The sequence below is a fragment of the Homarus americanus genome, unplaced genomic scaffold, assembly GCF_018991925.1.
Source record: "Homarus americanus isolate GMGI-L3 unplaced genomic scaffold, GMGI_Hamer_2.0 scaffold824, whole genome shotgun sequence".
NCBI classification, from domain to species: domain Eukaryota; kingdom Metazoa; phylum Arthropoda; class Malacostraca; order Decapoda; family Nephropidae; genus Homarus; species Homarus americanus.
The window spans coordinates 506,875-532,918 of NW_024719328.1; the positions used below are offsets into that span (position 1 = coordinate 506,875).

At 45.9% G+C, this 26,044-nt stretch overlaps 1 protein-coding gene across 1 annotated transcript in view; it reads left to right on the forward strand.

The window, feature by feature from the left end:
* The first annotated feature begins 6,096 nt into the window (after positions 1-6,096).
* The window catches only part of LOC121860019 (serine-rich adhesin for platelets-like), a 25,865-nt gene continuing 5,917 nt past the window's right edge, over positions 6,097-26,044 (forward strand). Inside the window, exons 1-4 of the mRNA XM_042357034.1 lie at positions 6,097-6,154; positions 6,372-6,560; positions 6,817-7,083; positions 10,640-11,023. Coding sequence (XP_042212968.1) covers positions 6,097-6,154; positions 6,372-6,560; positions 6,817-7,083; positions 10,640-11,023 — 898 coding nt within the window. The remainder of the gene's footprint in view (positions 6,155-6,371; positions 6,561-6,816; positions 7,084-10,639; positions 11,024-26,044) is intronic.

Genomic DNA, 26,044 nt, shown 5'->3' on the forward strand with positions numbered 1-26,044 from the left:
CCGGTGTAGTCATCATCTCCATTAAGTCCCTGGTGTAGTCATCATCTCCACAAGTCCTGGTGTAGTCATCATCCTCCACAAGTCCCGGGTGTAGTCATCATCCTCCACAAGTCCCGGGTGTAGTCATCATCCTCCACAAGTCCCTGTAGTCATCATCTCCACAAGTCCCGGGTGTAGTCAGCATCCTCCACAAAGTCCCGGGTGTGTAGTCAATATCCTCCACAAGTCCCGGGTGTAGTCATCATCCTCCACAGGTCCCGGGTGTAGTCATCATCCTCCACAAGTCCCTGGTGTAGTCATCATCCTCCACAAGTCCCGGGTGTAGTCATCATCCTCCACAAGTCCCGTGTAAATAGTCATCCTCCACAAGTCCTGGGTGTAGTCATCATCCTCCACAAGTCCCTGGTGTGTAGTCATCATCCTCCACAAGTCCCGGGTGTGTAGTCATCATCCTCCACAAGTCCCGGGTGTAGTCATCATCCTCCACAAGTCCCGGTGTAGTCATCATCCTCCACAAGTCCCTGGTGTAGTCATCATCCTCCACAGTCCCGGTGTAGTCATCATCCTCCACAAGTCCCGGGTGTAGTCAATATCCTCCACAAGTCCTGCAAAAGTCATCATCCCTCCACAAGTCCCGGGTGTAGTCATCATCCTTCATTAAAGTCCCAGTAGTCATCATCCTCCACAAGTCCCGGGTGTGGTCATCATCTCCACAAGTCCCGGGTGTAGTCATCCTCCACAAGTCCGGGTAGTCATCATCCTCCACAAGTTCCGGGTGTGTATCATCATCCTCCACAAGTCCCGGGTGTAGTCATCATCTCCACAAGTCCCGGTGTAGTCATCATCCCTCCACAAGTCCCGGTGTAGTCATCATCCTCCATTAAGTTCCGGGTGTAGTCATCATCCTCCACAAGTTCCTGGTGTAGCCATCATCCTCCACAAGTCCCGGGTGTAGTCATCATCCTCCACAAGTCCCGGGTGTAGTCATCATCCTCCACAAGTCCCGGTGTAGTCATCATCCTCCACAAGTTCCGGGGTGTAGTCATCATCCTCCACAAGTTCCTTAGTGTAGCCTCATCATCCTCCACAAGTCCCTGGTGTAGCTCACTGTCCTCCACAAGTCCCGGGTGTAGCCCATCATCCTCCACAAGTCCGGGTGTAGTCATCATCTCCACAAGTCCCGGGTGTAGCCATCATCCTCCACAAGTCCCGGGTGTAGTCATCATCCTCCACAAGTCCTGGTGTAGTCATCATCCTCCACAGTTCCGGGTGTAGTCATCATCCTCCACAAGTCCTGGGTGTAGCCATCATCCTCCACAAGTCCCGGGTGTACCATCATCCTCCACAAGTCCTGGTGTAGCCATCATCCTCCACAGTTCCGGGTGTAGCCACCACCTCCGCCGTTCCTGGTGTAGTCATCATCCTCCAAGTCCCGGGTGTAGTCATCATCCTCCACAAGTCCCGGGTGTAGTCATCATCCTCCACAAGTCCCGGGTGGTGTAGTCATCATCCTCCACAAGTTCCGGGTGTAGTTACCATCCTCCACAGTTCCTTAGGTGTAGTCACTATCCTTACAAGTCCCTGGTGTAGCCATCATCCTCCACAAGTCCTGGTGTAGCCATCATCCTCCACAAGTCCCGGGTGTAGTCATCATCCTCCCACAAGTCCCGGGTGTAGTCATCATCTCCACAAGTCCCGTGTAGTTGTCATCCCTCCACAAGTCCCGGGTGTAGTCACCATCCTCCACAAGTCCCGGTGTAAGTCATCATCCTCCACACAAGTCCCGGCAGGTGTAGTCATCATCCTCCACAAGTCCCTGGTGTAGTCATCATCCCTCCACAAGTCCCGGGTGTAGTCATCATCCCCCCACAAGTTCCAGGTGTGTCATCTCCAAGTGTTTCTGCTGCCTAAAATCTGGATGCCTCAGTAACTTCCCAGGAGAGTCAGCATGTCCCTCTACCTACCATAACTTTCTCTCCTCTACCACACTCCACATATTTTCTCCTACTATCGATCATTTCTCCTCTCGCTTCTTCCGCTTTCTCCATACACTGTCCTCGCGCATCCTTCCTCCCTTCCCACACTATTCTGACAACACCTTCACCTCTCCCATAACACCTCCACTTCTCCTACAATTCCTCCACCTCTCCCACAACACCTTCACCTCTCCCACAACACCTCCATCTCTCCCATAACACCTCCACCTCTCCCTTAACACCTCCACCTCTCCCACAACACCTCCACCTCTCCCACAACACCTCCCTCTCCCACAACACCTCCACCTCTCCCACAACACCTCCCCTCTCCCACATCACCTCCACCTCCCCCTTAACACCCCTCCACCTTCCTACAGTACCTCCACCTCTCTCCCACAACACCTCCACCTCCCACAAACCTCCACCTCCCCTTAACACATCCACTCTCCTACAGTAGACCTCCACCTCTCCCACAACACCTCCACCTCCCACAACACCTCCACCTCTCCCACAACACCTCCACCTCTCCCACACCTCCACCTCTCCCACAACACCTCCACCTCTCCTACAGTACCTCCACCTCCCACAAGACCTCCACCTCTCCTACAATACCTCCACCTCCCACAACACCTCCCCCTCTCCCACAACACCTCCACCTCTCCCTTAACACTTCCACCTCTCCTACAGTACCTACCTCCTCCCACAACACCTCCACCTCTCCTACAGTACCTCCACCTCTCCCACAACACCTCCACCTCCTCCCACAACACCTCCACCTCTCCCACAACACCTCCACCTCTCCCACAACACCTCCACCTCCCTTAACATCTCCACCTCTCCTACAGTACCTCCACCTCCCACAACAACCTCCACCTCTCCCACAACACCTCCACCTCTCCCCACAACACTCCACCTCTCCCACAACACCTACCTATCCCATAACACCTTCACCTCTCCCCCAACACCTCCACCTCTCCCACAACACCTCCACCCTCTCCTACAGTACCTCCACCTATCCCACAAAAACCACCTCCTGATACTCCTTTCCTCCCTCCCTCCCACCCCTCCCCAGGTAGGTACACGGGAGCCTCACCCTTGTTGCGTCTCCGTGATTAATGACAGTTGTGTTTTGCAAAATTAAAATCGGTCGTAAAAATAGCATTATAGCATACTAATGCACTGAGTAAGAGAGAACACTGCTGCACTCACATGACCTGTAATTACTGGCCATCGGAGTTATGGATATAACAGACACACACACACACACACACACGCTGTATATCATGAATATATAGAGTGTGTGTGTGTATGTGAGAGAACGAGAGAGAAATGTTATTGTAACACACAATTACAAGTTGAACCGCTTACAGCAGAAGAGAGAGAGAGAGAGAGAGAGAGTAACATACAGGTATGTATTACTAACATGAGATATATATAACTGGTACCGGTAGCGGAAGGCTGTCCCGCATTAACGTTATTCTCTGGTCCATTGCCTGATAATTATTGCCAACTCCACAAGAGATTTTTCCGACTGGTGTCATTTCACCGGCTTGTGCCTGTTAATTACGAATTAACTTTGCTGACTTGGATTTTGTTGGAGAGTTTTTGCGGGGCCTCGTTGATGACCCAGCGGGGGGAGACACTTGCTAAATCATTTAGTGCAGTTTTATCCTGTTGGATAAATTGATATCGTTATGTTATTATCTCGTCAGCTGTCTCTCAGGCCAACTGTTAGTGTGGCCAGTCCTCTGTCAGGCTAACTGATAGTGGCCAGCCGTCTGTCAGGCCAACTGATAGTGTGGCCAGTCCTCTGTCAGGCCAACTGATAATAATAATAATAATAATAATTAACGGTTTATTGAAAGAGCTTGGCAGCCAGAAGGCTGAAAATATACAGTTACATATTTGGGGAATGGGTTACGAATTACAAATAATATACAAGTAACATAAGTGACACAAATAAGACATATAATAACTAGATGGGGAAAAGCTCAAACTACAGTTCATTTCAACATAGTGACAGTGCAAGGAGTAGTGTTTACTGGGAGTGAATACACTGATTTATTACAAGTTATTGATAATTTTTACAATGGTTGGGACTGGGCTGTTCTTATAGCGATCAGTTCGTGCACGTATGGGCTGGATGCGGTTGTGGTGTCGAACAGCAATTCTCGGACTAGGGATCTCAGGTGTAGTAGGAGCCGGTGCCGGGATGGTGTAGAAGCTCTTACCAAATTTGCAGATGAGGTCGTGGTGATGGTCAGTGAGATGAAAGGGTCAGTGTGTTGGTTGCTTGATATGTGGAGTAGGGGGAGAGAATAATCTTGCATGCCCTTTTGCACTTTTTCTAGTGTTTACGTTTGTGGCATTTAGAGGAAGACCAGGTGGGGAGGCATAGGTGAGCTTGGGCAGTATGAATGTTGTGTAAACACTGAGGAGCCTGTGCAGGAACCCGAGGGACTTGAGTCGCGGAGGAGGTGGAGACGGAAACGAGGATTTGATAACTTCACTGACGTGTGGTTTCCAATTTAGTTTGTTGTCTATGGTGACGCCGAGGAACTTCGTGGAATCGACAACCTGGAGTGTGTTCGGACCTAGAGTAATGGAAGGAGGTGGGACAATGTCGGAGGAGAGGTTGATGTGCATAACCATGGTCTTGGTATGGTTGATGGGACATGGTTGTTGGGCCCAGTTTGGAGACTGTTCAATAAATCCTGAAGGGCGGTATAGTTGGAGGAATTGTTGACGCTGATCCCAATGGTGGAGTCGTCGACATATTTCCAGCGAGCAGGGTTTCTTAGGGCATCATTGATGAGCATAAGGAAGCAGAGTGGTCCCATCTTGGTGTTTTGGGGACGCCACAGGTGAGTGACTGAAAGGTGGAGACAGCCTCGGAAGCGTACAGCTTAGCGTCGGTCACTGAGGAAGTCTGTGCCATGGTATAAGACTTCTCCAGCCCGAGGTCAATAGCTTTGTTGATGATTATATTGTGGTCGACTAGGTCGAACGCTTTAGTGAAATCATTGAAGGCGACAGCTACAGACGTTGTTCTCGAGATGGCGGTATATGTAATCGAGAAAGCTGACGACAGTGAGTGGTGGAGGAAGTTTTCATGTTGCCAAATTGCTGAGGTCTACGACTCCTGCAATATCAGCATAAGCCCAGTCGAACACAAAACTTTCACAGATTAGGCTGGGTATTGGGGTGATTGCAATAGGTCGTAGCTGATTTAAGGATTGTGGGCTGGTTGACTTGGGCACTGGTGATACATAAGAGGTCTTCCAGTCAGCTGGGCATCTGGCTTGACTGAGAGAAGCATTGATGATGGAGCATAGGGTTTAGTAAGCTCCGGGAAACTCCTTGAAGAGTTTCATTGGTAAGTCAGGGGTGGTAGAGCGTTTTAATTTTAGTTTGTCCAGGCGTTTTGCTACTTCAAATTCTTCTACTAAGTCAGTGGGAAGGGCCAGTATAAGCAGGAGAGTGGTTGTGTCAAGCTTGGGGAGCGCTCTGGCATATAGTAGCGAAATGGTGGCGCCGTCTGTCAGGCCAACTGTTAGTGTGGCCAGTCCTCTGTCAGGCTAATGTAGTGGCAGCCGTCTGTCAGCCAACTGATATGCAGCCGTCTGTCAGGCCAACTGTTAGTATGGCCAGCCGTCTGTCAGGCCAACTGATAGAGTGGCCAGCCGTCTGTCAGGCTAACTGTTAGTATGGCCAGCCGTCTGTCAGCCAACTGATAGAGTGGCCAGCCGTCTGTCAGGCCAACTGTTAGTATGGCCAGCCGTCTGTCAGGCCAACTGTTAGTGTGGCCAGTCCTCTGTCAGGCTAACTGTTAGTGGCCAGCCGTCTGTCAGGCCAACTGTTAGTATGGCCAGCCGTCTGTCAGGCTAACTGTTAGTATGGCCAGCCCTCTGTCAGGCCAAATGTTAGAGCGGCCAGCCTTCTGACTGGCCAACTGTTATAGTGGCCAGCCGTCTGTCAGGCCAACTGATAGAGTGGCCAGCCCTCTGTCAGGCCAACTGTTAGTATGGCCAGCCGTCTGTCAGGCTAACTGTTAGTATGGCCAGCCGTCTGTCAGGCCAACTGATAGAGTGGCCAGCCGTCTGTCAGGCTAACTGTTAGTATGGCCAGCCCTCTGTCAGGCCAACTGTTAGAGTGGCCAGCCCTCTGTCAGGCCAACTGTTAGTATGGCCAGCTTTCTGACAAGCCAACTGTTAGATTGGCCAGCCCTCTGTCAGGCCAACTGTTAGTATGGCCAGCCCTCTGTCATGCCAACTGTTATAGTGGCCAGCCCTCTGTCAGGCCAACTGTTAGAGCGGCCAGCCTTCTGACAGGCAAACTGTTAGTATGGCCAGCCCTCTGTCATGCCAACTGTTATAGTGGCCATCCCTCTGTCAGGCCAACTGTTAGATTGGCCAGCCGTCTGTCATGCCAACTGTTATAGTGGCCAGCCTTTTGACAGGCCAACTGTTAGAGTGGCTAGCTATCAGGCCAATTGTGCCCATACCAACGTCATGCCAGCTATTAGTGTGGCCAGCCCTTTGTCATATCAGCTTTTGGTGTGGCCAGCCCTCTGCAATGCCAATTGTTAGTGTGGCCATCCCAATGTCATGCCAGCTATTAGTGTGGCCATCCCAATGTAATGCCAGCTATTAGTGTGGCCAGCCCTCTGTAATGCCATCTGTTTAGTGTGGCCATCCCAATGTCATGCCAGCTATTAGTGTGGCCATCCCAATGTAATGCCAGCTATTAGTGTGGCCAGCCCTCTGTAATGCCATCTGTTTAGTGTGGCCATCCCAACGTTATGCCAGCTTTTGGTGTGGCCAGCCCTCTGTTATGTCAGCTGTTAGTTTGGCCAAACCCATGAGTGTTAGACCAGCTGTTAGTGTGGCCAGAACTTTGAGTGCTAGACCAGCTGTTAATTTGGCCAGCACTCTGAGTGTTAGATCAGCTGTTAGTGTGGCCAGAACTTTGAGTGTTAGACCAGCTGTTAGTGTGGCCAGAACTTTGAGTGTTAGACCAGCTGTTAGTGTGGCCAGAACTTTGAGTGTTCGACCAGCTGTTAATGTGGCCAGCTCTCTGAGTGTAATACCAGCTGTACGTGTACCCTGTAATAACTGTGTAAAGAGGTGAATTGTAATTAACGTTTTATCGTACATGAGGGAAGACGCACAGCACAATAGAACCTGTTCAAGAATTTATTTTACTAGCCAGCGTGAGTTTATAAACCTTATCTTGACCACACATTGCTCGTGGCTTCTCCTGAAAACAAGAACGAGTTCTGTTGAGTTGACTTGTCCACGGCTCCGCCCACTTCTACTCAATAGACCAATCATATGCGTGCATTGTTTGTTCCTCCCATATAACTAACAAACAAACACCTCCCAAGGCTCTTCATACTCAGCATTATCACAGTGTTTCTGGTCTGCACTACACCTAATAAACAACGTGCATGACCATGCTGAGTTGTGTAGGTAAGGGCAATGCGGATACAGTACACTGTATACTGAGCACACGGTAAGCAGTGGAGCAGCTTGGTCAACACATCATTTGATCGCCATCTTTTTGGTAACTGTAAATTAAGGTACCTATTATCAACTGGAAGGACTGATAGTGCCCAGGGATCGAAAAGCGACCCTTAATAAAGGAAATAAGTACTATATCCACGCGGCCGTCGCACCAAGCTAAAGTCAAGCAAAAGTTGGCAGAGTTGAGTCTTGTTGTGTTGAAGGTGAGAGTGTGGGCAGTGTACACTAGACAACCACAATAAACGTGCACAACAACTTACCTCTTCTTTTTAAAGCAAGTTTTCGTAATTTTAAATGTGAGGAGTGAACCGTGGTGGGTGAGGTGAGGGACCTGCCTCAGGGATCCTTCTCTAACACACACTTTTGCTTTTATGTAATTAAGTCTCAACTATTATATAGGCTTTGATTTTAATGTAGACTTTCCCTATTATGTAAACTCTAAATATCATGTATGGTTGCACTTCCCTTGTCTATAGGGTATGAACATTTTCAATATGTTAAGTAGTTTATCAGCTGACTTAGAAGAAACAGTTATAAACGCAGACACCTTTTCTCTACAGGTACAAGTTACGTTACTGTAAGTTTGTTCAATTCTTTGTTCCTCAAAGTAATTATAACAAAGACAATAGTTCTCATTACTGAGAAATCTTCAACATAACTAATTAATGTTCATTGCATCTCTGGAAACTTTCTCGACAATTTGCAACTTATTTAGAACAATGTAATTAGTTCTCCTCCCTGGCAGTCATCTCAGTTGATTGTTCTTTCAGTATTCCCATGCTTGTTGGGCCGAGTTGTCTCTTTAACCAGACGGCCACCTCGACGCCTGTGGACAACACTCCTCACTTTAGTCAACAATAAGACTTGTGTTTCTTGTTATGGCTCTAGCATCGTGTTTGACAACATTGGTGGAGTTTTTACAATAATATGCCTTTGTTTTATAATTTTCTGTGTTGTGGACACAACTCTCGCTTCCTGTCCCTAGGGTCGTTGGTTCTATCCAGGGGCACTTCCAGTTCACCAAGCTGCAAATGAGTACCTACCTATCTTTACAGTTGGGGAAATGAGAGGGTCGAATACACTGCCTGTCCCACTGCTTCCTTAGTATGTAGTGTGCTGTATCCACTCTTGTTCTTAACCGTTATGCCTCTGCGACCCACTTTAACTTTATTTACCCAAAATCCGTCACAAGACCGAGCTCATCCGTAACACGTGGCCACCTTGTTCTGTAAATCTCAATGTTTTACTACTTAGTCGTATTCATAATTATCTTGACTGCATTTCATCACTGACTTAATTATCCTGCTCTAGTGTGTCTCTTTGTTACTATAACTAATCTAATAGCTTCGTTAACTGTCGGTTATCGTCATTTATCTCAAGTTCCTCAGTTATTTCACTCACTGCACTCACTCTAGTTATTGCCATCACTGACCTACTTGTGTAGTGTTGTTTACATGCTGAGGTGTGTGGTGTCATCTGTCCGGTAATGTCAACTTATATTCACTGTTAGTTCCTGTGGGAGTTATTAAATTATATCTCCTGTTTGTTTATACTGTATATCATAAGTTAGATGACACTAATCCTTTTCCCAAACAATGTTAAGGAAACGTGTTTTATCGTCTTCCTAAGGTCTTACGCTTATTTTTTTCTTGTCATAAAATCATAATTTGTTTAACTCCTCAATATTTTCATCAGAGTAACGTTAAGTTATGTTATCGGGGCTCGTCATCTGGGTGTTGATGATGTTGTTTCCTGTATATATTACTACGCTTCAACAACTAAGGTCTAGACTCAAGAACAGTGGTCTCCAACCTGTAGTTCACGTGGAACAATAATATTGAGCCCGTAATAGTCTAGCGAAATTAGCTCGAAAAAAGGCAAATGGCGGGAAACAATTTATATTAAGATGAAATTTTGCATACATACTCCCTTGGGCTATAGAAATCAAGATCAAAAGAGTTCCCCTCCGCTCGGAGGGATAATCCCCCCTCTTTTGGCCCCAAACGCCCCCTCTTTCATTTTAATACTTTAAATATAATTTTAAACAAGATTATAAATAGGTGTTGCAGTTTTTATATAATCCACGTCTGAATTCGGGGGACTCTTTTCGCGTGTAGTGAAAAAATTGTTACTCGCGTAAGGTTTTCGGCAAATAACTAAAAAACGCCAAGTTTTCAATTAAAAATGCATATAATTGAAATTATCGAGCAGAAAATTCTCTATTCGAATAAATGACAAACAAGTTTTGTAAAAATATTGAAGCTTTTCCTCATTCACTCAAAAAAAAACTACTGTTCCAGGTAAAACTGCTGTGTCACCTGAGTGAAACTACTTGGCATACAACCACTCGCGGATGAGGCTTCACAGAGAGTGTTCCGAATAATTGGATCTTTAGTTTGCCAGTAGCTCACCACGTATATGAGAATGTGGAAGAGATTTGTGAGATTCAAACCAGCAGTAATTTTCAGCATATCGAATTGAGAGACTCGGGAATTAAGAAGGACGAAGAGCATCTTCAGAAGTTTGTTATATGGCTTCAGCAACATTCTCCTCGTTTCGTTGCCCGGTGGTCTGGTTACAACTGAAAACATAAACTGCTACAAAGCTCTACATGTTAACAAGAAATTGAAGGATGAAGCCATTAAAGGCAAAGTCACTTTTGGAGATATGAAGGTAAAGCGCACCAAAAGAGTGAGGCCAATTCTTGCATGAATACAAGTGTCAGCGTCACTGAGGACATCATAGAGGTTGACACCACTCAGTAGAGGAACGAGTAGTTGAATTATCAGGATACAAATATATCACTGATGGAGGGAATTTAATCCACCGTGTAGTTTGGCCAAAACAAGGCACAGTTGCGGACGTTCATGCTTCTTATGTCCAGTTCATTAGAAAAAAATATGATGAAGATGTAACTGTAATATTTGATGGTTATTCAACAAATGAAATTAGTACAAAGAACATCGTGTGTCAAAAGAGACTTTTGAAACGAACTTCAGCTGAAATCTTGTCCGATGAGAATACAGTTCTAACTGTACCTAAGGACAAATTCTTGATTAATCTAAAAAACAAAGAGCGTCTAATTATGCAATTGAAACAGAGATTTGAGAAAGAAGGTATTGAGACATATTGCCACAGATGATGCTGATGTAATAATTGTTCAAAGTGCTATCAATGGATCTTATCAACATAACTCCGTTGTTGTAGTTGGACAGGATGTAGATCTTCTAGCTCTGGTTATTGCTCTTATTTTAGAAGACAAGGATATTATGTTTTTAAACGAAGCTCACGGTAACCTTAGGTCAAGATTTTATATTTCTCGAGATTTACAGCGCTCAAATATTCTAAAGAACTGCAGAGAATCAGTTTTGGTAGTTCATGCTTTAAGTGGCTGCGACACAACGTCCTCACAGTACGGGTTTGGAAAAATGAAAACTATCAATCTCCTGAACAAAGATGATTCTCTGCACGAAATGGTATCAGTTTTCAACAATCCTCAATCCATTCATGATAAAATTGCAGGTGCTGGAAAGCGTTTCATTCTCACTCTGTACAAAGCCCCACACACTGAAACAAATCTCAATCATTACAGATTTCACTCTTTTAACAAATCTGTCAGCCACTCAAATAAAGCTGTGTTATTATCAAGTCTTCCGCCCACTTCTGCAGCAGCTAGGCAACTTTCTTATCGTGTCTTTCACCAAGTTCAGACTTGGCGAGGAGAAACACTTCAGCCTGAGTTGTGGGGCTGGAAAAAAATCCAATTCTCTGTCACCTGTCTACACAACTGAGGCACCAGCCCCCACAAATATTTTGAAACTTATTTCATGTGGCTGCAAACTAGGGCGCGGGAAGTGGTGTGGTTGTGTAAAATCTGGCTTAACCTGTTCTATAATGTGCTGTAATTGTAATGGCCGAAAGTTGTCTGAATTCCGAAACTGCAGATGATCCCACTGATGACCTTATTGTGACTAATGAAGAGGACTTTTCAAATACTTAATGGCATCATCTTTAACTATAAAAACGTAGAATAGACCTAAGGAGGAAGCCACTATAAAAAAAATTATCACCCAAAACTCTACCTCAAAGATGGTGTGGAAATTAGTTTGTGTTACAGATTTATTGAATGAGTCGGAAAAAAAACTTTGAAAACTGTTTCAAGTAAATATATTTCACTGAACCTATAGAGAATTTTACGCTCGACAATTTCAAATATATGCATTTTTAATGAGAAACTAGGCATTTTTTAGTTATTTTCTGAAAACCTTGCGAGAGTATCATTTTTGTCACTCAGCGCAAAAAGTTTCCCCCGAATTTAGACATGATTACACAAAAACTGTAACACTTGTAGGAAAACTGAAAAAAACATCTTGTTTAAAATTTTATTTCCAGTGTTTTTGTATCTATACAATATTATCGTCTGATGCACAGTTAGCCGAAAAATGTGGAAAAGTAGCGGAACCTCCATTGGAGCCAAACAAGGGGGATGATCCCCCAAACGAAGCGGAACTCTTTTGATCTTGATTTCCTTAGCCTTCACGAGTATGAATGCAAATTTCCATCTTAATATAAGGTTTTCCCACCCAAAATCCTAATATGACTGGACTATCAAGGGTTATTAGAAAAATGTGAGAGCCAGCCTTTTCACTGGGGTAAATACACACGTCCTGTCCATGAGGAAATGTAAAAACTATGTAACTGGTAACACTTAGACGTGTAAGACTGCAAATAACTGTACAGTATACATAATATTTTTTTCTTGAATCTAGATGAAAGGTTTTGGCGCTCTCCACTGTATTTACGATGATAAATGTGGCCCAAGCCTACAAGAGGTTGGGGAACACTGCTCTAGAAGCACGGAGACCTACTCAAGGTCAGTTAAGCACTAGATATCCTCAACACCTTTCTTGTCTCCCCATCAAAGTTTACTTTTCAATTTACAGAAATTTTAGTATTTAGCTTCATAAGAGAAGGAATGTCGCTACAGTGGAGACATATTTATAGCTGTAGAGAATGACGATCAGCTTAATATTTCAGTGACGTAACCCGACTTCCGCTTTCAGGCACACCTAACCGTCGTCTTAGACAGAAGTAATGACTGTCTTCAGGAGGTGGCCATAGTTTCATAAAATATATTTAAGGGCGAGTGCAACAATAAACATCACGTGACACATTAAAGGCAACACCTCACCCTGCAGTCCACCATGCTGCTAAGTCTCATAACAAGTCAAGGAACCCTCCCATAGAGCACCTCCCACTCCCTCCTGCTGTAAACATCGTAAAAAAGGGACTAAAAATGAATGTACAGAGTGTCTCGGAAAATGTATACACGTTGAGTTACAGATTTTCGTGGAGATCGAGTAAATGTTTGTATTACAACAATAACAATATCCTCAAGTGTAAGGTCTCCCGCAGGTGATGGTCATGTTGCTCTATTATACAAGCATTCACCCGATAGCTATGAAAATTTGTAAGCAATATATCTACATTTTCTGAAACACCCTGTACATTTTACTTGTTTACTCCCGTCCTCAGAAAGACTTTCAGCGAAACAGAGAGAAGCATCTATGCCATCATTACAATGTCTGTCTGGGAAAACTCCCGCCTCTCGTAGTCTGTCCATCCTTCCAGTTCTGTACAGATGTAATCTGTCCATCTCTTACCAGGTCTGCTACCTGGTCTTTTCCCAACCATTACCAGATAAAAGTTATTTCAAATAATCTTCTTTCATCGTTTCTCTCCTAATGTCTCAACTTTGTTCCTTCTTATTGCCATTATTTCTGCCACTATCAATATGTTTATATCAGTGTTGGTAAATGTTCATGCTTCGTGTTAATGTTGGCACGAGTACAGTGCACCGTTGGAAATAAGTCCTTCAGTGTTGGGGACAAATTATTTACTGTATTTGTTTATTCTTTCAATTATTTAGGGTTAAAAACCTCCCATGGCTGATCATTAGACTATTATTGTGAAGAGATTCTCTGTTCGTGTCCGGCAAATAGCGGCAAATATCATGTATATAGTGCTGTGGTTGGGGATTCTTTATGTTGGTTTATATTCTTATGGTGTTATTCATGTTGGATATGAGTAACAGTGGGGACAGTACGCTACTTTGTTTTACTTTACTGGTTTTATGAAATTATTTGATATTTTTATTACATATGCAAGGGAATATAAGCAATTTTCACTGCTTTTATTAGCTGGGCATTTACTCCATATTCTGACAAGCATTTCCATAATTTGCACCTCGGTAAATAATGAAACTCTCTCAGTAGGTCTACCAAAAGTATTAAAAAAATTACGTCAAATTCCCAAGTCTACATTATTCCATAATTTGTCGAGTTGCAAAGATCATATCCGTCGTTTCTCTATTCACTCGGAAGCCATATTACCATTCTCCTAACTGTAGTTCTATTACATTTTCAGTTCTTCTCTCTAATAGTCTTTCACAGAATTCAGGCACGAGACTAATAAAATATATCACTATAGTTTTTGCATTTCCCTGGGTGAACCTTTTCATAAATATTGGAATATTATCTATGTTGCCCAGTCAGTTGGTATGGTCCCTTCAGTCGTTGGTATTCCTCCATTGCACGTGCCATTTGGAACAGTTCAGTTCGTGCCGTATACTTTATCAACAATACCAATTGTCTTTCCATTACTTACTGTCTTCAGTACTAATTCTTCAGTACTAATAGGGACTCTCTGGAGGTCAGTTATATTAGGCTATTCATGGCCTAAATCTTCCTAGTGTTGTGCATTTAGTAAGTTTTAGAAATAATCAGTTCATTTTTCTTTAAGTTCATTGGGATTCACCATAAGCTCTTCATTCTCATCTTCCACTTCCTGGTGTCATACAATTATTTGGTCTCTTATACAGAATTATATTATTGAGAGTTATCCGGCATAAATTTATCTGATAATTCTTTCCTTGACTCATCTTTGAATTTTCGTTTCAGACGCTGTACACTTCATCGTGCGGCGATGTACAAACACTGTTCTGTTTCTCGTGTTTTCTTACTTAATTAACCATTTCCTCATGTTTGCTCTTCTCTCTAACCACAGTCTTGTTTTATCTATATTTTTCAACTCATTTTCTTTTATCTCCTGGGAGGAGTCTCTCAGGCTCTCGCTGTCTGCAGACTCATTTGTCCTTCATTTTTATATGAATGATTTTACATTTTTTTTATGCCTTTAAGATATATTTAATATTTGGTTCGTAATTTTGGGTTGACTGTCTGTGTTCTTGGCTGACTATTGGAATTAGAGTGTCTGTTCCTCGTATATCTAGGGTTGTCTTGGTGACCACATAAGCTGTTTATAATACACATGATGTTCCTCTTACATCTGTCTATTAGTCTTCCACCCTCTTGGTTCACCACAACATTTTTTCTTCAATTACAGGTATTTCAGCGACATTATCCAGTTCTTCATAATACTGAATTTAAATCTGTTGAGATGGATAGACAGAGAGACCATTTTTTTTCGGTGATTAACACACCCGGGCACAGGTCACTGACCCACATCGGGGCCTGGGGGGAGAAAATGTAATAATAATAATAATAATAATAATACATTAATAATTAAAATAATAAGAACCATATAAATATATATATATATATACACACAAATGCAGGGTCTCAATTGTTTCTCTTACTGTTGACAACACAACATATATATACAGTATATTGCTTCTCACTTGTGATGTTTTATTCTTTCTTTTTAATTTCTTTATGGTTCTTTATTATTATTATTATTATTATTATTATTATTATTATTATTATTATTATTATTATTATTATTATTATTATTATTATTATTATTATTATTAGTTAGTAAGTAGTAGTAGTAGTAGTAGTATATTTTATTTTTTATTTACTGGGCACCCCTACATAGTAATGATTCTATCTCTCAGTAACTGTGAGTGTAATGATTCTATCTCTCAGTAACAATAATAGTAATGATTCTATCTCTCAGTAACTGTGAGTGTAATATTCTATCTCTCAGTAACTGTAGTAATGATTCTATCTCTCAGTAACTTTGAGTGTAACTATTCTATCTCTCAGTAACTGTAATGATTCTGTCTCTCAGAAACTGTGAGTGTAATGATTCTATCTCTCAGTAACTGTAATAGTAATGATTCTATCTCTCAGTAACTGTGAGTGTAATGATTCTATCTCTCAGTAACTGTAATAGTAATGATTCTATCTCTCAGAAACTGTGAGTGCAATGATTCTATCTCTCAGAAACTGTGAGTGCAATGATTCTAACTCTCAGTAACTGTGAGTGTAATGATTGTATCTCTCAGTAACTGTGAGTGCAATGACTCTATCTCTCAGTAACTAGGAGAGAGGATTCTTTTATTTAACAACTTTGCACGTTGTTTCTCCAGAGGTTTAGTTACACTGTTATTCTTGCATTTAACTTTCTTCTTCAACTCCACTAAACCTCACAACATAATCATCTCTTAAATCGTTGTCTGCTTCTTGCCGGTGCCGTGAACCTTCTTGCTGGAGTGTGTAATTGTTGTCGCTTATTTGTATAATGTCTAACTAATAATGTGGGAACACTAGTGACCGGGGAGTGGAACTTGATGATTAGGTATAACACTGTTTGCTTTCTCGAATTATGAAACACATGAGTTAACCATGATGGTGGGTGAGAAGAAACACTATAAAGGTGGGTGAGAAGAAACACTATGATGGTGGGTGAGAAGAAACACCATGATGGTGAGTGAGAAGAAACACCATGATGGTGGGTGAGAAGAAACACCATGATGGTGGGTGAGAAGAAACACTATACAGGTGGGTGAGAAGAAACACTATGATGGTGGGTGAGAAGAAACACCATGATGGTGGGTGAGAAGAAACACTATACAGGTGGGTGAGAAAACACTATGATGGTGGAAGAAACACCATGATGGTGAATTCCAGAGAAGAAACACACTATAAAGGTGGGTGAGAAGAAACACCATGGTGGGTGAGAAGAAACACCATGATGGTGGATCAGAAGAAACACCATGATGGTGGGTGAGAAGAAACACCATGGTGGGTGAGAAGAAACACCATGGTGGGTGAGAAGAAACACCATGATGGTGGATCAGAAGAAACACCATGATGGTGGGTGAGAAGAAACACCATGATGGTGGGTGAGAAGAAACACCATGATGGTGGATAAGAAGAAACACCATGATGATGGGTGAGAAGAAACACCATGATGATGGGTGAGAAGAAACACCATGATGGTGGGTGAGAAGAAACACCATGATGGTGGATCAGAAGAAACACCATGATCATGCTGGTGATATAACTGTTGGCATAAGATGAAATGTTTTCTCGTCAAACAAAAATATTCGTCTGCTCATTGGATTTTCAGCAATATCGCCTTTAACACGTGGAATTCTGCACTTTTCGAAGCTTTGGAGGAGTCTCGAAACAAGTTTCCTGGTGGGAATTATTAGCTAGTGTTGTACTCAAAATATCGAAACTTCGACATCTCTCCAGAGCTTCAAAAGAGTGGTATAACTGTAACAAGCTCAGGGCAAGAAGGTCATCGTAAATGGCGTCGTACACCCCACGACTGTTCTTGCAATTGGCCCTATACCTACCTGTCTTGTGGCGAAAAGTCAGAGCAGGTGACGCGTATAGCCTTGTTGTCACCAGTACGTGTCTGGACAGAGTGTTACCTAGAAGAGGGTAGACCAATGTTATTATCTATAATACTCATAAAGGTGTCGCGGGAAATACTAATATTTTTGTCAATTTTCCTTAAAGAGAGAGATGAATTCTTGGCTGTTCATCTCGACTGACTTATAAGTAACACGACGTTATCCTCTGCTCTAGCACTCCGTGTCCCCCCCACCCACGCACACTATATACTGTTGCCAGGATGATGGACCACTATGCCCACACATATACTTTGCAGATGATGGACCACTACTATTTACACTATACTGTTGCCGGGATGATGGACCTGCCCCACCTATACTGTCCAGGTGATGGACCACTATGGCCCCACACTATATACTGTTGCCAGGGATGATGGACCACTATGCTCCCCACACCTATACTGTGACCAGGTGAACCACTATGGCCCCACTGCACAGGGATGATGGACCACTATGGCCCCACACTATATACTGTGACCAGGGATGATGGACCACTATGGCCCCCCACTATATACTGTGACCAGGATGATGGACCACTATGGCCCCACTATACTGTGACCAGGATGATGAACCACTATGGCCCCACCTATCTGTGACAGGATGATGGACCTATGGCCCCCACACTATATACTGTGACAAGGATGATGGACCACTATGGCCCCCACTATATACTGTGACAGGGATGATGGACCACTATGGCCCCACACTATATACTGTGACAGGGATGATGGACCACTATGGCCCCACACTATATACTGTAATGATTGTATCAGACCACAGCTACAGCCCAGAGAAATACAACACATACAACAGTCAGTAGATGCCCACGTGGTCCACGCAAGTTGACACACCCTACAGTGAGTAATACCTGAACCATGAGAGGTCACGGATAAGGTACTTGAGTTGCCACGTTATGACCGTGTTACTCAAGAAACTACACCTGAAACGCTACTGTCCAGACCTGCCAGGAGAAGTCACGGTCTCAATGACCCGTTCTCACCGCCACGCGATTAGCTTTAACCCCGGCGACATGACGTGTTCTCAAGCTCCCTTCCAGCGTCACCTGACCAGACACCCAGATTAGTGACGACATCTGCTGGCTGGAATCCGTATATATAGGCTTCAGCTCTTCTCCAAACATTAACACTCGGATTATTATTGTAACAGGGAAGGCCGACAGCTCCTTCCCCAAACGGAGACTTCCCCCAGCACGAGCCCCTGCTAGCAGTCTCCCACAGAGACATAGTCCAGCAGCACCTGCTGGCCTCCCCTCAGGTCACACGTGAGTCATAAGAACATAAGAAAGAAAATAAGGTGTCTGCAATAGCCGGTTGGCCTGTGCATGGCAGCTCCTGCAGGGGCAGGAAAGCAAACCCCAAAGGATTCTCCAAATGTATCAAACCAAAACACGAGATAAGATTGGACCAATACGTTCAGATACCGGCGAGCTAACTGATAACGACGGAGAAATCAGCAATAATCTGAATAAATATCTTTCAACAGTTTTACAGAAAATTTAAACATGATACCGGGGCACCGACTCTATTCAGAGATAGTGAAGAAAACAAATTAAGCGAGATAGTAGTGACTAGTAACGATGTTAGTAAGCAAATAGACAAACTAAAGCCCTAATAAGTCACCTGGCTGATGAGATATTTGCCAGAGTATTAAGGAATGTGGAAGAAGCATAGCTATACCCCTTAGCAAGTTGTTTAACATGTCATAAAACAGGTGTAGTACCAGAATCCTGGAGGATAGCGGATGTAATACCGATTTTCAAGAAGGGATAGATCACTATCCTCTAACTACCCCAATCAGTCTAACGTCAATAGTAGGTAAATTACTAGAATCATTATTTCAAACTCTATTGAAACCACCTGGAAGCAGAGGTTGATCAATGATTCCCAACATGGCTTCTGAAAGCAGTGTTCATGTCTAACTAATCATTATTATTCTTTTCATCAGTTTTCGAATCGGTGGACCAGAGCACAATTATGATGTGGTATATCTCGACCTTAGCAAAGCCTTCGAGGTCCCCACGAAAGACTAATTAGAAAGGTAGGCGCGGCATCGGAGCATGAAACAGCGAGTGAGCATAAAGCGCGTGGTTACGGGGCATGAAACAGCGAGTGAGCATAAACGGCACTAAATCGCATTGGAGCAACGTCACTAGTGGAGTTCCCCAAGGCTCAGTACTTGGACCATTATTATTTTTTATATACATAAACGACATAGATATCGGCATAGACAGCAACAATAAGTAAATTTGCTGATGATACTAAAATAGGATGTGTAATTAAAATCTGACGAGGACTCTGCAAAACTACTGGAAGATCTAAACAAATTTTTCGAATGGTCGGAAAATGACAGATGAAATTCATAATGGGCAAATGTAAAGCACTCAGTATAGGAGATGTAAACAGGGAAACCAGTTACCAGATGAACAACGATGCCATTTGTGGAATCCAACTGCGAGATTTAGGAGTAATGATAGTAGGAATCTTAAGCCAAGTAAACAGTGTTTTTGCTCGTAACAAGGCTAATAAAGTCACTTGGGTTCATACAAAGGGTGTTAGTTACAAGACTAGCGAGGTCATCTAAATTATTTCTACCTGCGGCAGGACCTCACCTGGATTACGCAGTTCAGTTCTGGTCACCGTATTACAGAATGGATAGAATCATTGGAAAGAATCAGAGGAGAATGACAAGACTAATCCCGGGCATTAGGAACCTTGAATACAGAGACAGGTTAATGCATCTTTTGCCTCCCTCGAGAGACGTAGAGTGAGGGCTTGATAGAGGTGTATAAATGGAAGTCAGGGTTAAACAAAGGGATATTACAAAGTACTCAAACTATCCAACCAGGAACCGAACTCGTAACAATGGTTTTAAATTAGACAAATTTAGATTTTGGCGTGAAATTGGTAAACACTGGTTTGGAAACAAGTGATGAATAGCGAACAAGTTACCACATATCATCATTAACTCGAATACATGAATAGCTTCAAACATAGGTTGGATGCTTATATGAGCAGTAGGGTTGGGTATAAACAGGACTGCCCAGGATGGGTCAATAGGCCCGCTGCAGTTTCCTCCATTCTTATGTTTTATGTTCTTACCACCTCTCTATCATCCTTGAATCTATCCAGTCTCCTTTTGAAACTTTCCGGGTTCCAGCACTTACTACAAAGTTGCAAGCTTGTTCCTCGTCCCACCTATTTGTAACCAGTTCCTTCCTATCTCCCCCCTAAACCTAAACTTGTCCAACTTAATCCACTGCTTCGAGTCCTATCCTGCTCGGATATTATAAGAACTTTATCTATATCCTTGTTGATTCCTTTCACCCACATACTTTCTATCATATCTTCCCGCACTCTTCATCTTCAAAATGCAAGTTTAGTTTCTTTAACCTATCTTGGTATGAGTTTCGTCCTGAAAAATTTTCATCATTCTTGCTGCACTGACTCTAGTGAATTGATATCCATTCTATAATAAGGGCACCAGACTGAACTCTGCATAATCGAGGTGCGGCCTGACTAGCGCAAGATATAGTTGCCAACAAGACCTCACTCACTGTCAGAGCGATCCACAGAGTGGTACTTACGGTGAGGCTGTATCCATATGTATGAGAGTCAGTATAAGTATCGTAAATATAATGTTCTATTAATGTGTCTGTCATTCAGTTAACTAATAAATAACTGTACTTGAGGTTGTATTTAGAAGATTTCCCCATATATAATATTAACAGTTAAATAACTAACCGGCCACGCGACCAAAACTCCTTCACTTTCCTATACTAGTAACGTCAATATATATTTATTACTTGTATTACACTACTGTAGCCAGGGATGATGGATCACTATAGCCCTAACACAATATACTGTGGCCAGGACGATGGACCACTTTGGCCCCCACACTATATACCTGCCCACATGTTAATAGTGTTTCCTTCACCATCTTCGAAACGAATATATTAAATATATCCTTTTAGGCTAATGAGGCGGAAAATAACCCTTTAAGCAACATTCAGCACCAAGGTGAATAAATCAGAGGAAACAATAAAGGTAAAGTTTTGGTGGATGAAACAGCACCGAGGCGTCACACGGGCGTCACCACGACGTCAGGGCGTCACAACGGCGTCAGGGGAGCGTCACCACGGCGTTACACTGGCGTCACCACGGCGTCACAGGAACGTCACCGAGGCGTCACACGAACGTCACCGAGGTTTCACAGGAGCGTCTGAGGCGTCACCACAAGTTATGAATAGAATACGTGGTGGACGAACAACCTGGCTTATCGCGGCGCTACCTGGCCGCCGGCATTAGAACAAAGAGGCGGGAACAATGGCCCTGAGACGAGTGGGGGAGAGGGAGTGGTGGGGCGGAGGACACGAGTGGGGCAGGGAGAAAAGAGTGGTGGGGAGGGTGAGAGATGGAGGAGAGGAGTGGGGTTGGGGGAGAAGAGTGAGGGTAGGGAAGAATGAGAGGGTGGGACGGAGGGCAGTGGGGATGAGGTAAGGGGGACTGGGTGGAAGAAGACGAGGAATGAATGGGGAGGGTATGGGGAAGTCTGAGTGGTGGTGATGGGAGGAGCTTACAATGGAGAGAAAGGAGTGGAAGTGAGAGGGAGTAGGTTGTCAGAGGGAAGGAGAGGACAGTTGGCAGGAAGTACAGTAAGGTCAGAGATCTAGCGGTGAAGAGACTCAAAAAAGCCTTCCCTGCCACCTCCTCCTACCCTGCCCACCTCTCCCCTGCCTGCATCCTCCCCCCACACCTCCCCCTGCACCTCCTCCCCCTGCCTGCACCTCCTCCCCTACCCCTACCTCTCCCGTCCTTCACCTCTTTCTCTGCCTGCACCTCCTCCCCCCCTAACACCTCCTCCTGCCTGCACCTCCTCCTCTGCATCTTCTCCCCTGCCTGCACCCTCCTTCACGGCCTGCCTCCTTCCTGGCCTGCACCTCTCCCCGCCTACTTCCTCCCCTGGCCTGCACTCCTCCCAGCCTGCACCTCCTCTCCGGCTCTACACTTCCTCCCTTCCCCTCTCCCGGCCTGCACCTCCTCCCCGGTCACCACCTCCTCCCCAGCCTGCACATCCCTCCCCTTCCCTCCCCCAGCCTGCACCTCCTCCCACCGCCATGCACCTCCCCTCTCCTTCCCACCTCCCTGCACCACTCCTCTCCAGCCTCCACCCCCCCCATCCTCCCTAGCCTGCCATCTCTCCAGCCTCCACCTCCTCCCCCACCTACACCTCCTCCCCTGCCTACATCCTCCCCAACCTCCCACCTGCCTCCTCCTGCCTACCTCCTCCCACCTCCTCCCATCCTTCACCCTTTCTCTACCTACCTCCTCCCTTCACCTCCTCCTGCCTACCTCCTCCACCACCTCATCTTCTCCCTTCACCTCCTTCACATACCTCCTTCAGCCTGCCTCCTCCCAGCCCTGCACCTCCCCCTAGCCTGCATCTTCGCCAGCCTGCACCTCCTCTCTGTACTTCCTCCCATGCACCTCCTCCCAGTCTGCCTCCCTCCCCGTCTACCCTCCCCCGGCCTGCACATCCCTCCCCCGGCCTGCACCTCCTCCCCAGCCTGCACCTCCTCCCACAGTGCACCTTTCCAGCCTGCCTCCCTCAGCCTGCACATCCTCCTGCCTGCATCCTCTCCGGCTCACCTCCTCCCGCCCTGCCTCCTCCCTGGCCATCTCCTCTCAAACCTCCCTCCTCCCGCCCTGCCTCCTCCCCCTTGCATCTCCTCTCCCGCCTGCACCTCCTCCTGGCCTGCACCTCCTCCTTCTGCCTCTCCCCGGCCTCACATCTCTCTCCGGCCTGCACCTCCTCTCTCCCTGCACCTCCTCCCGGCTGCACCTCCTCCCCAGCCTGCCACCTCCAGCATCTTCACTGACAGGAAGAGTAACGACGAAGAAACAGGTAGGAAATAAATTTAAATTAGAGTGGAAATCGAGTACAAATGTGGCGACCTACTGAGCCTCAGGACACCAAGAGAGTAGACACCTGCAGTTAATTAATATTCAAGCACTTGGATATACCCGAACCTGTTATGACAGACCTTTAGTTGGTTAGATGGCCTAACCAACTATGACTGATGTGATCTATACTTTTGCTGACCTAACCTAACCTACTGCATATGTGTCTAACCTAACCTATATCTTCTGCTTCTAACGACCTACTATGACATGACCCTAAAGTTACCGAACCTAACCTAACCTTGACTGCTATAGTTTGTCCTCCCTGACACGGGTAACCTCCTCCCACGACCGCCGTGGTGATATCTCAGTCGGACGATTTTTGGTTCTTGCGGACCACCAGAGTTCCGTGGTCACTTAATACCAAGAGCATATCCTTGAACCCATGTAATATTTGTGTAAATTTCCAGGTCTCTACTACTTCTGTCTTGGGCTGTGGCAAAAACAAACAGACAGACTCACAAACAGAGACACGTAAAGACATTTTTAATTAAATCCCCTGTCTGCTCTGCTGTCTGTCTGTCTGTCTGTCTGTCTGTCTGGCTGTCGCTCTGTCTGTCTCACTCTTTTTTATTGTCCAATAAATAGTAGTTACATTGGCGTTCCAGGGGCCACCAGCCAGTGACCCACCCAATTCATCACTTTGTCCATCCATCTAATAATTTATATTGATGTGTTATAATTAAATTTCAACATAATCTTTATTGCTCACGTAATATTGTTTTTTTATCCAGTTTCCACCATTCCCTAACTGTTCTCGCTCTCGTTAATTCCACCCATTCCCTTCACCCGTGTGTGTGTGTTGCTTCCCCTCTCTCTGTACCATTTTATTCCTTATTAATATTTGATCTGTGTGTTCTTAGACCTTAATTCCCCGGACCTCCACCGCCTTCCCCTCCTACACCCAAGCTTCTATCACGCCTTCCCTCTCTACCGCCTCTACACACCTTCCCCTCTCCTACACCCTCCCATCACGCCTTCCCTCTCCTACACCCACCTCCCACCCGTCTTCCCTCCTACACTCACGCCTCTACCACGCCTTCCCCTCTCCTACACACTTCTATCACGCCTCCCCTCTCTACCCACGCCTCCCACCACGCCCTCTCCTCACGCCTCTACCACCCTCCCTCTCTCCTACACCACACCCATCCTCTCCACCCAACCCTCTCTCCCTCCACCCATCCTCTCCTCCACACCATCCCCTCCTACACCCCACGCCTCCCACCACGTCTCCCTCTCCCTGCCTCCACCTCTACGCAACCCTCTCCACCCAAGCTTCTCTCCACCTTCCCTCTCCTACACCTTTCTATCACGCCTTCCTCCTACACACGCCTCTACCACCTTCCCTCTCCTACACCGCCTCTGTCACCTTCCCTCTTCTACACCCACGCCTATCTCCTACACCCACACCTCTACCACCTTCCTCTCTCCCTACACCCACCTCTATCCACATAGCCCTCTCCCTACCCCTCTACCCTCTCCTACACCTCTATCACCTTCCCCTCCCCTCACCCACACCTCCCCACCACCTCTCCCTACCGCCTCTCCACCTTCCCTCTCCTGCACCCCTCTATCACCTTCCTCTCTACCCTCTCTCCTACACTCTTGCCCTCCACCCTCTCCTACACCCCACACCTCTATCACGCCTTCCCCTCCTACACCACGCCTCTCCACACCTTCCCTCCTCCTCACACGCCTCTTCACCTCCCCTCTCCTACACCCACGCCTCTATCCACCTCCCCTCTCCTATCCACCTCTGCTCACCTTCCCTCTCCCTACACCACCTCTCTCCACCTTCACTCCTACCCACACCTCTACCACTCCCTCTCCTACACCCCATCTCTCTCCTTCCCTCTCCTACCCCACGCCTCTATCACCCCTCTCTATCACCTTCCTCTCCCCACCCACCTCTGCCTTCTCTCCTACCTCTATCACCCTCTCCTACACCCACACCTCTCTCCACACCTTCTCTCTCACCTCCCACTCCCCTCTCCCTACCACACCTCTCTCCACCTTCCCCACTCCCTACACCCACGCCTCTGCACCCCCTCTCCCTACCCACCGCCTCTTTCACCTCCCTCTCTCCCTACCACCCTCCTCCACCTCCCCTCTCCCTAACCCACGCCTCTACCTCCTCTCTCCTACACCCACCTCTACTCCACCTTCCCCTCCTACACACCCCTCTACCTTTCCTCTCTACCCATCTCTCCTACACACCTCTCCACCTTCCCTCTCCCCACCTCTATCACCCTCTCTACACACCTCCCCTTCCCCTCTCCTACACCCCACCTCTATCCCACCTTCCCTCTCTACCCCCCTCCTCCTCTCTCCTACACCTCTGCCCCTCCCCACTCTCCCCCACCTTCCCCTCTCCCTACCCCACCTCTACTCCCACCTTCTGCTCACACCTCTATCACCTTCTCCCTACCCCCACCTCCTCTCCACGCCTTCCCCTGTCTACCTCCTCCCACCACCTTCCCCTCTCCTACCCCGCCTCCTCACGCCTTCCCCTCTCCCTCACCCCGCCTCCACCTTCCCTCTCCCTACCTCCACCTCCACCCGCCTTCCCCTCTCTCTCCCTACCTCCCACCTCCCACCACGCCTTCCCTCTCTCCTACACCCCACCTCTACTCCACCTTCTCTCCCTACACTCACGCCTCCCCACGCCTTCCCTCTCTACACCCCACCTCTATCACCTTCCCTCTCCCACGCCTCTATCCACCTCCCCTCTCCCTACCCACCTCTCCCTCCCCTCCCTACAACCACACCTCTATCTTTCCCCATCTCTCTATCTAGCCTCTCCTACAAATACATTCCCTCTATCTACCCTTCAACCCTCCTACCCACCCATTCACTCCTACCCACCCATTCTCTCTATCTCCCTTGTGCATGTACTAG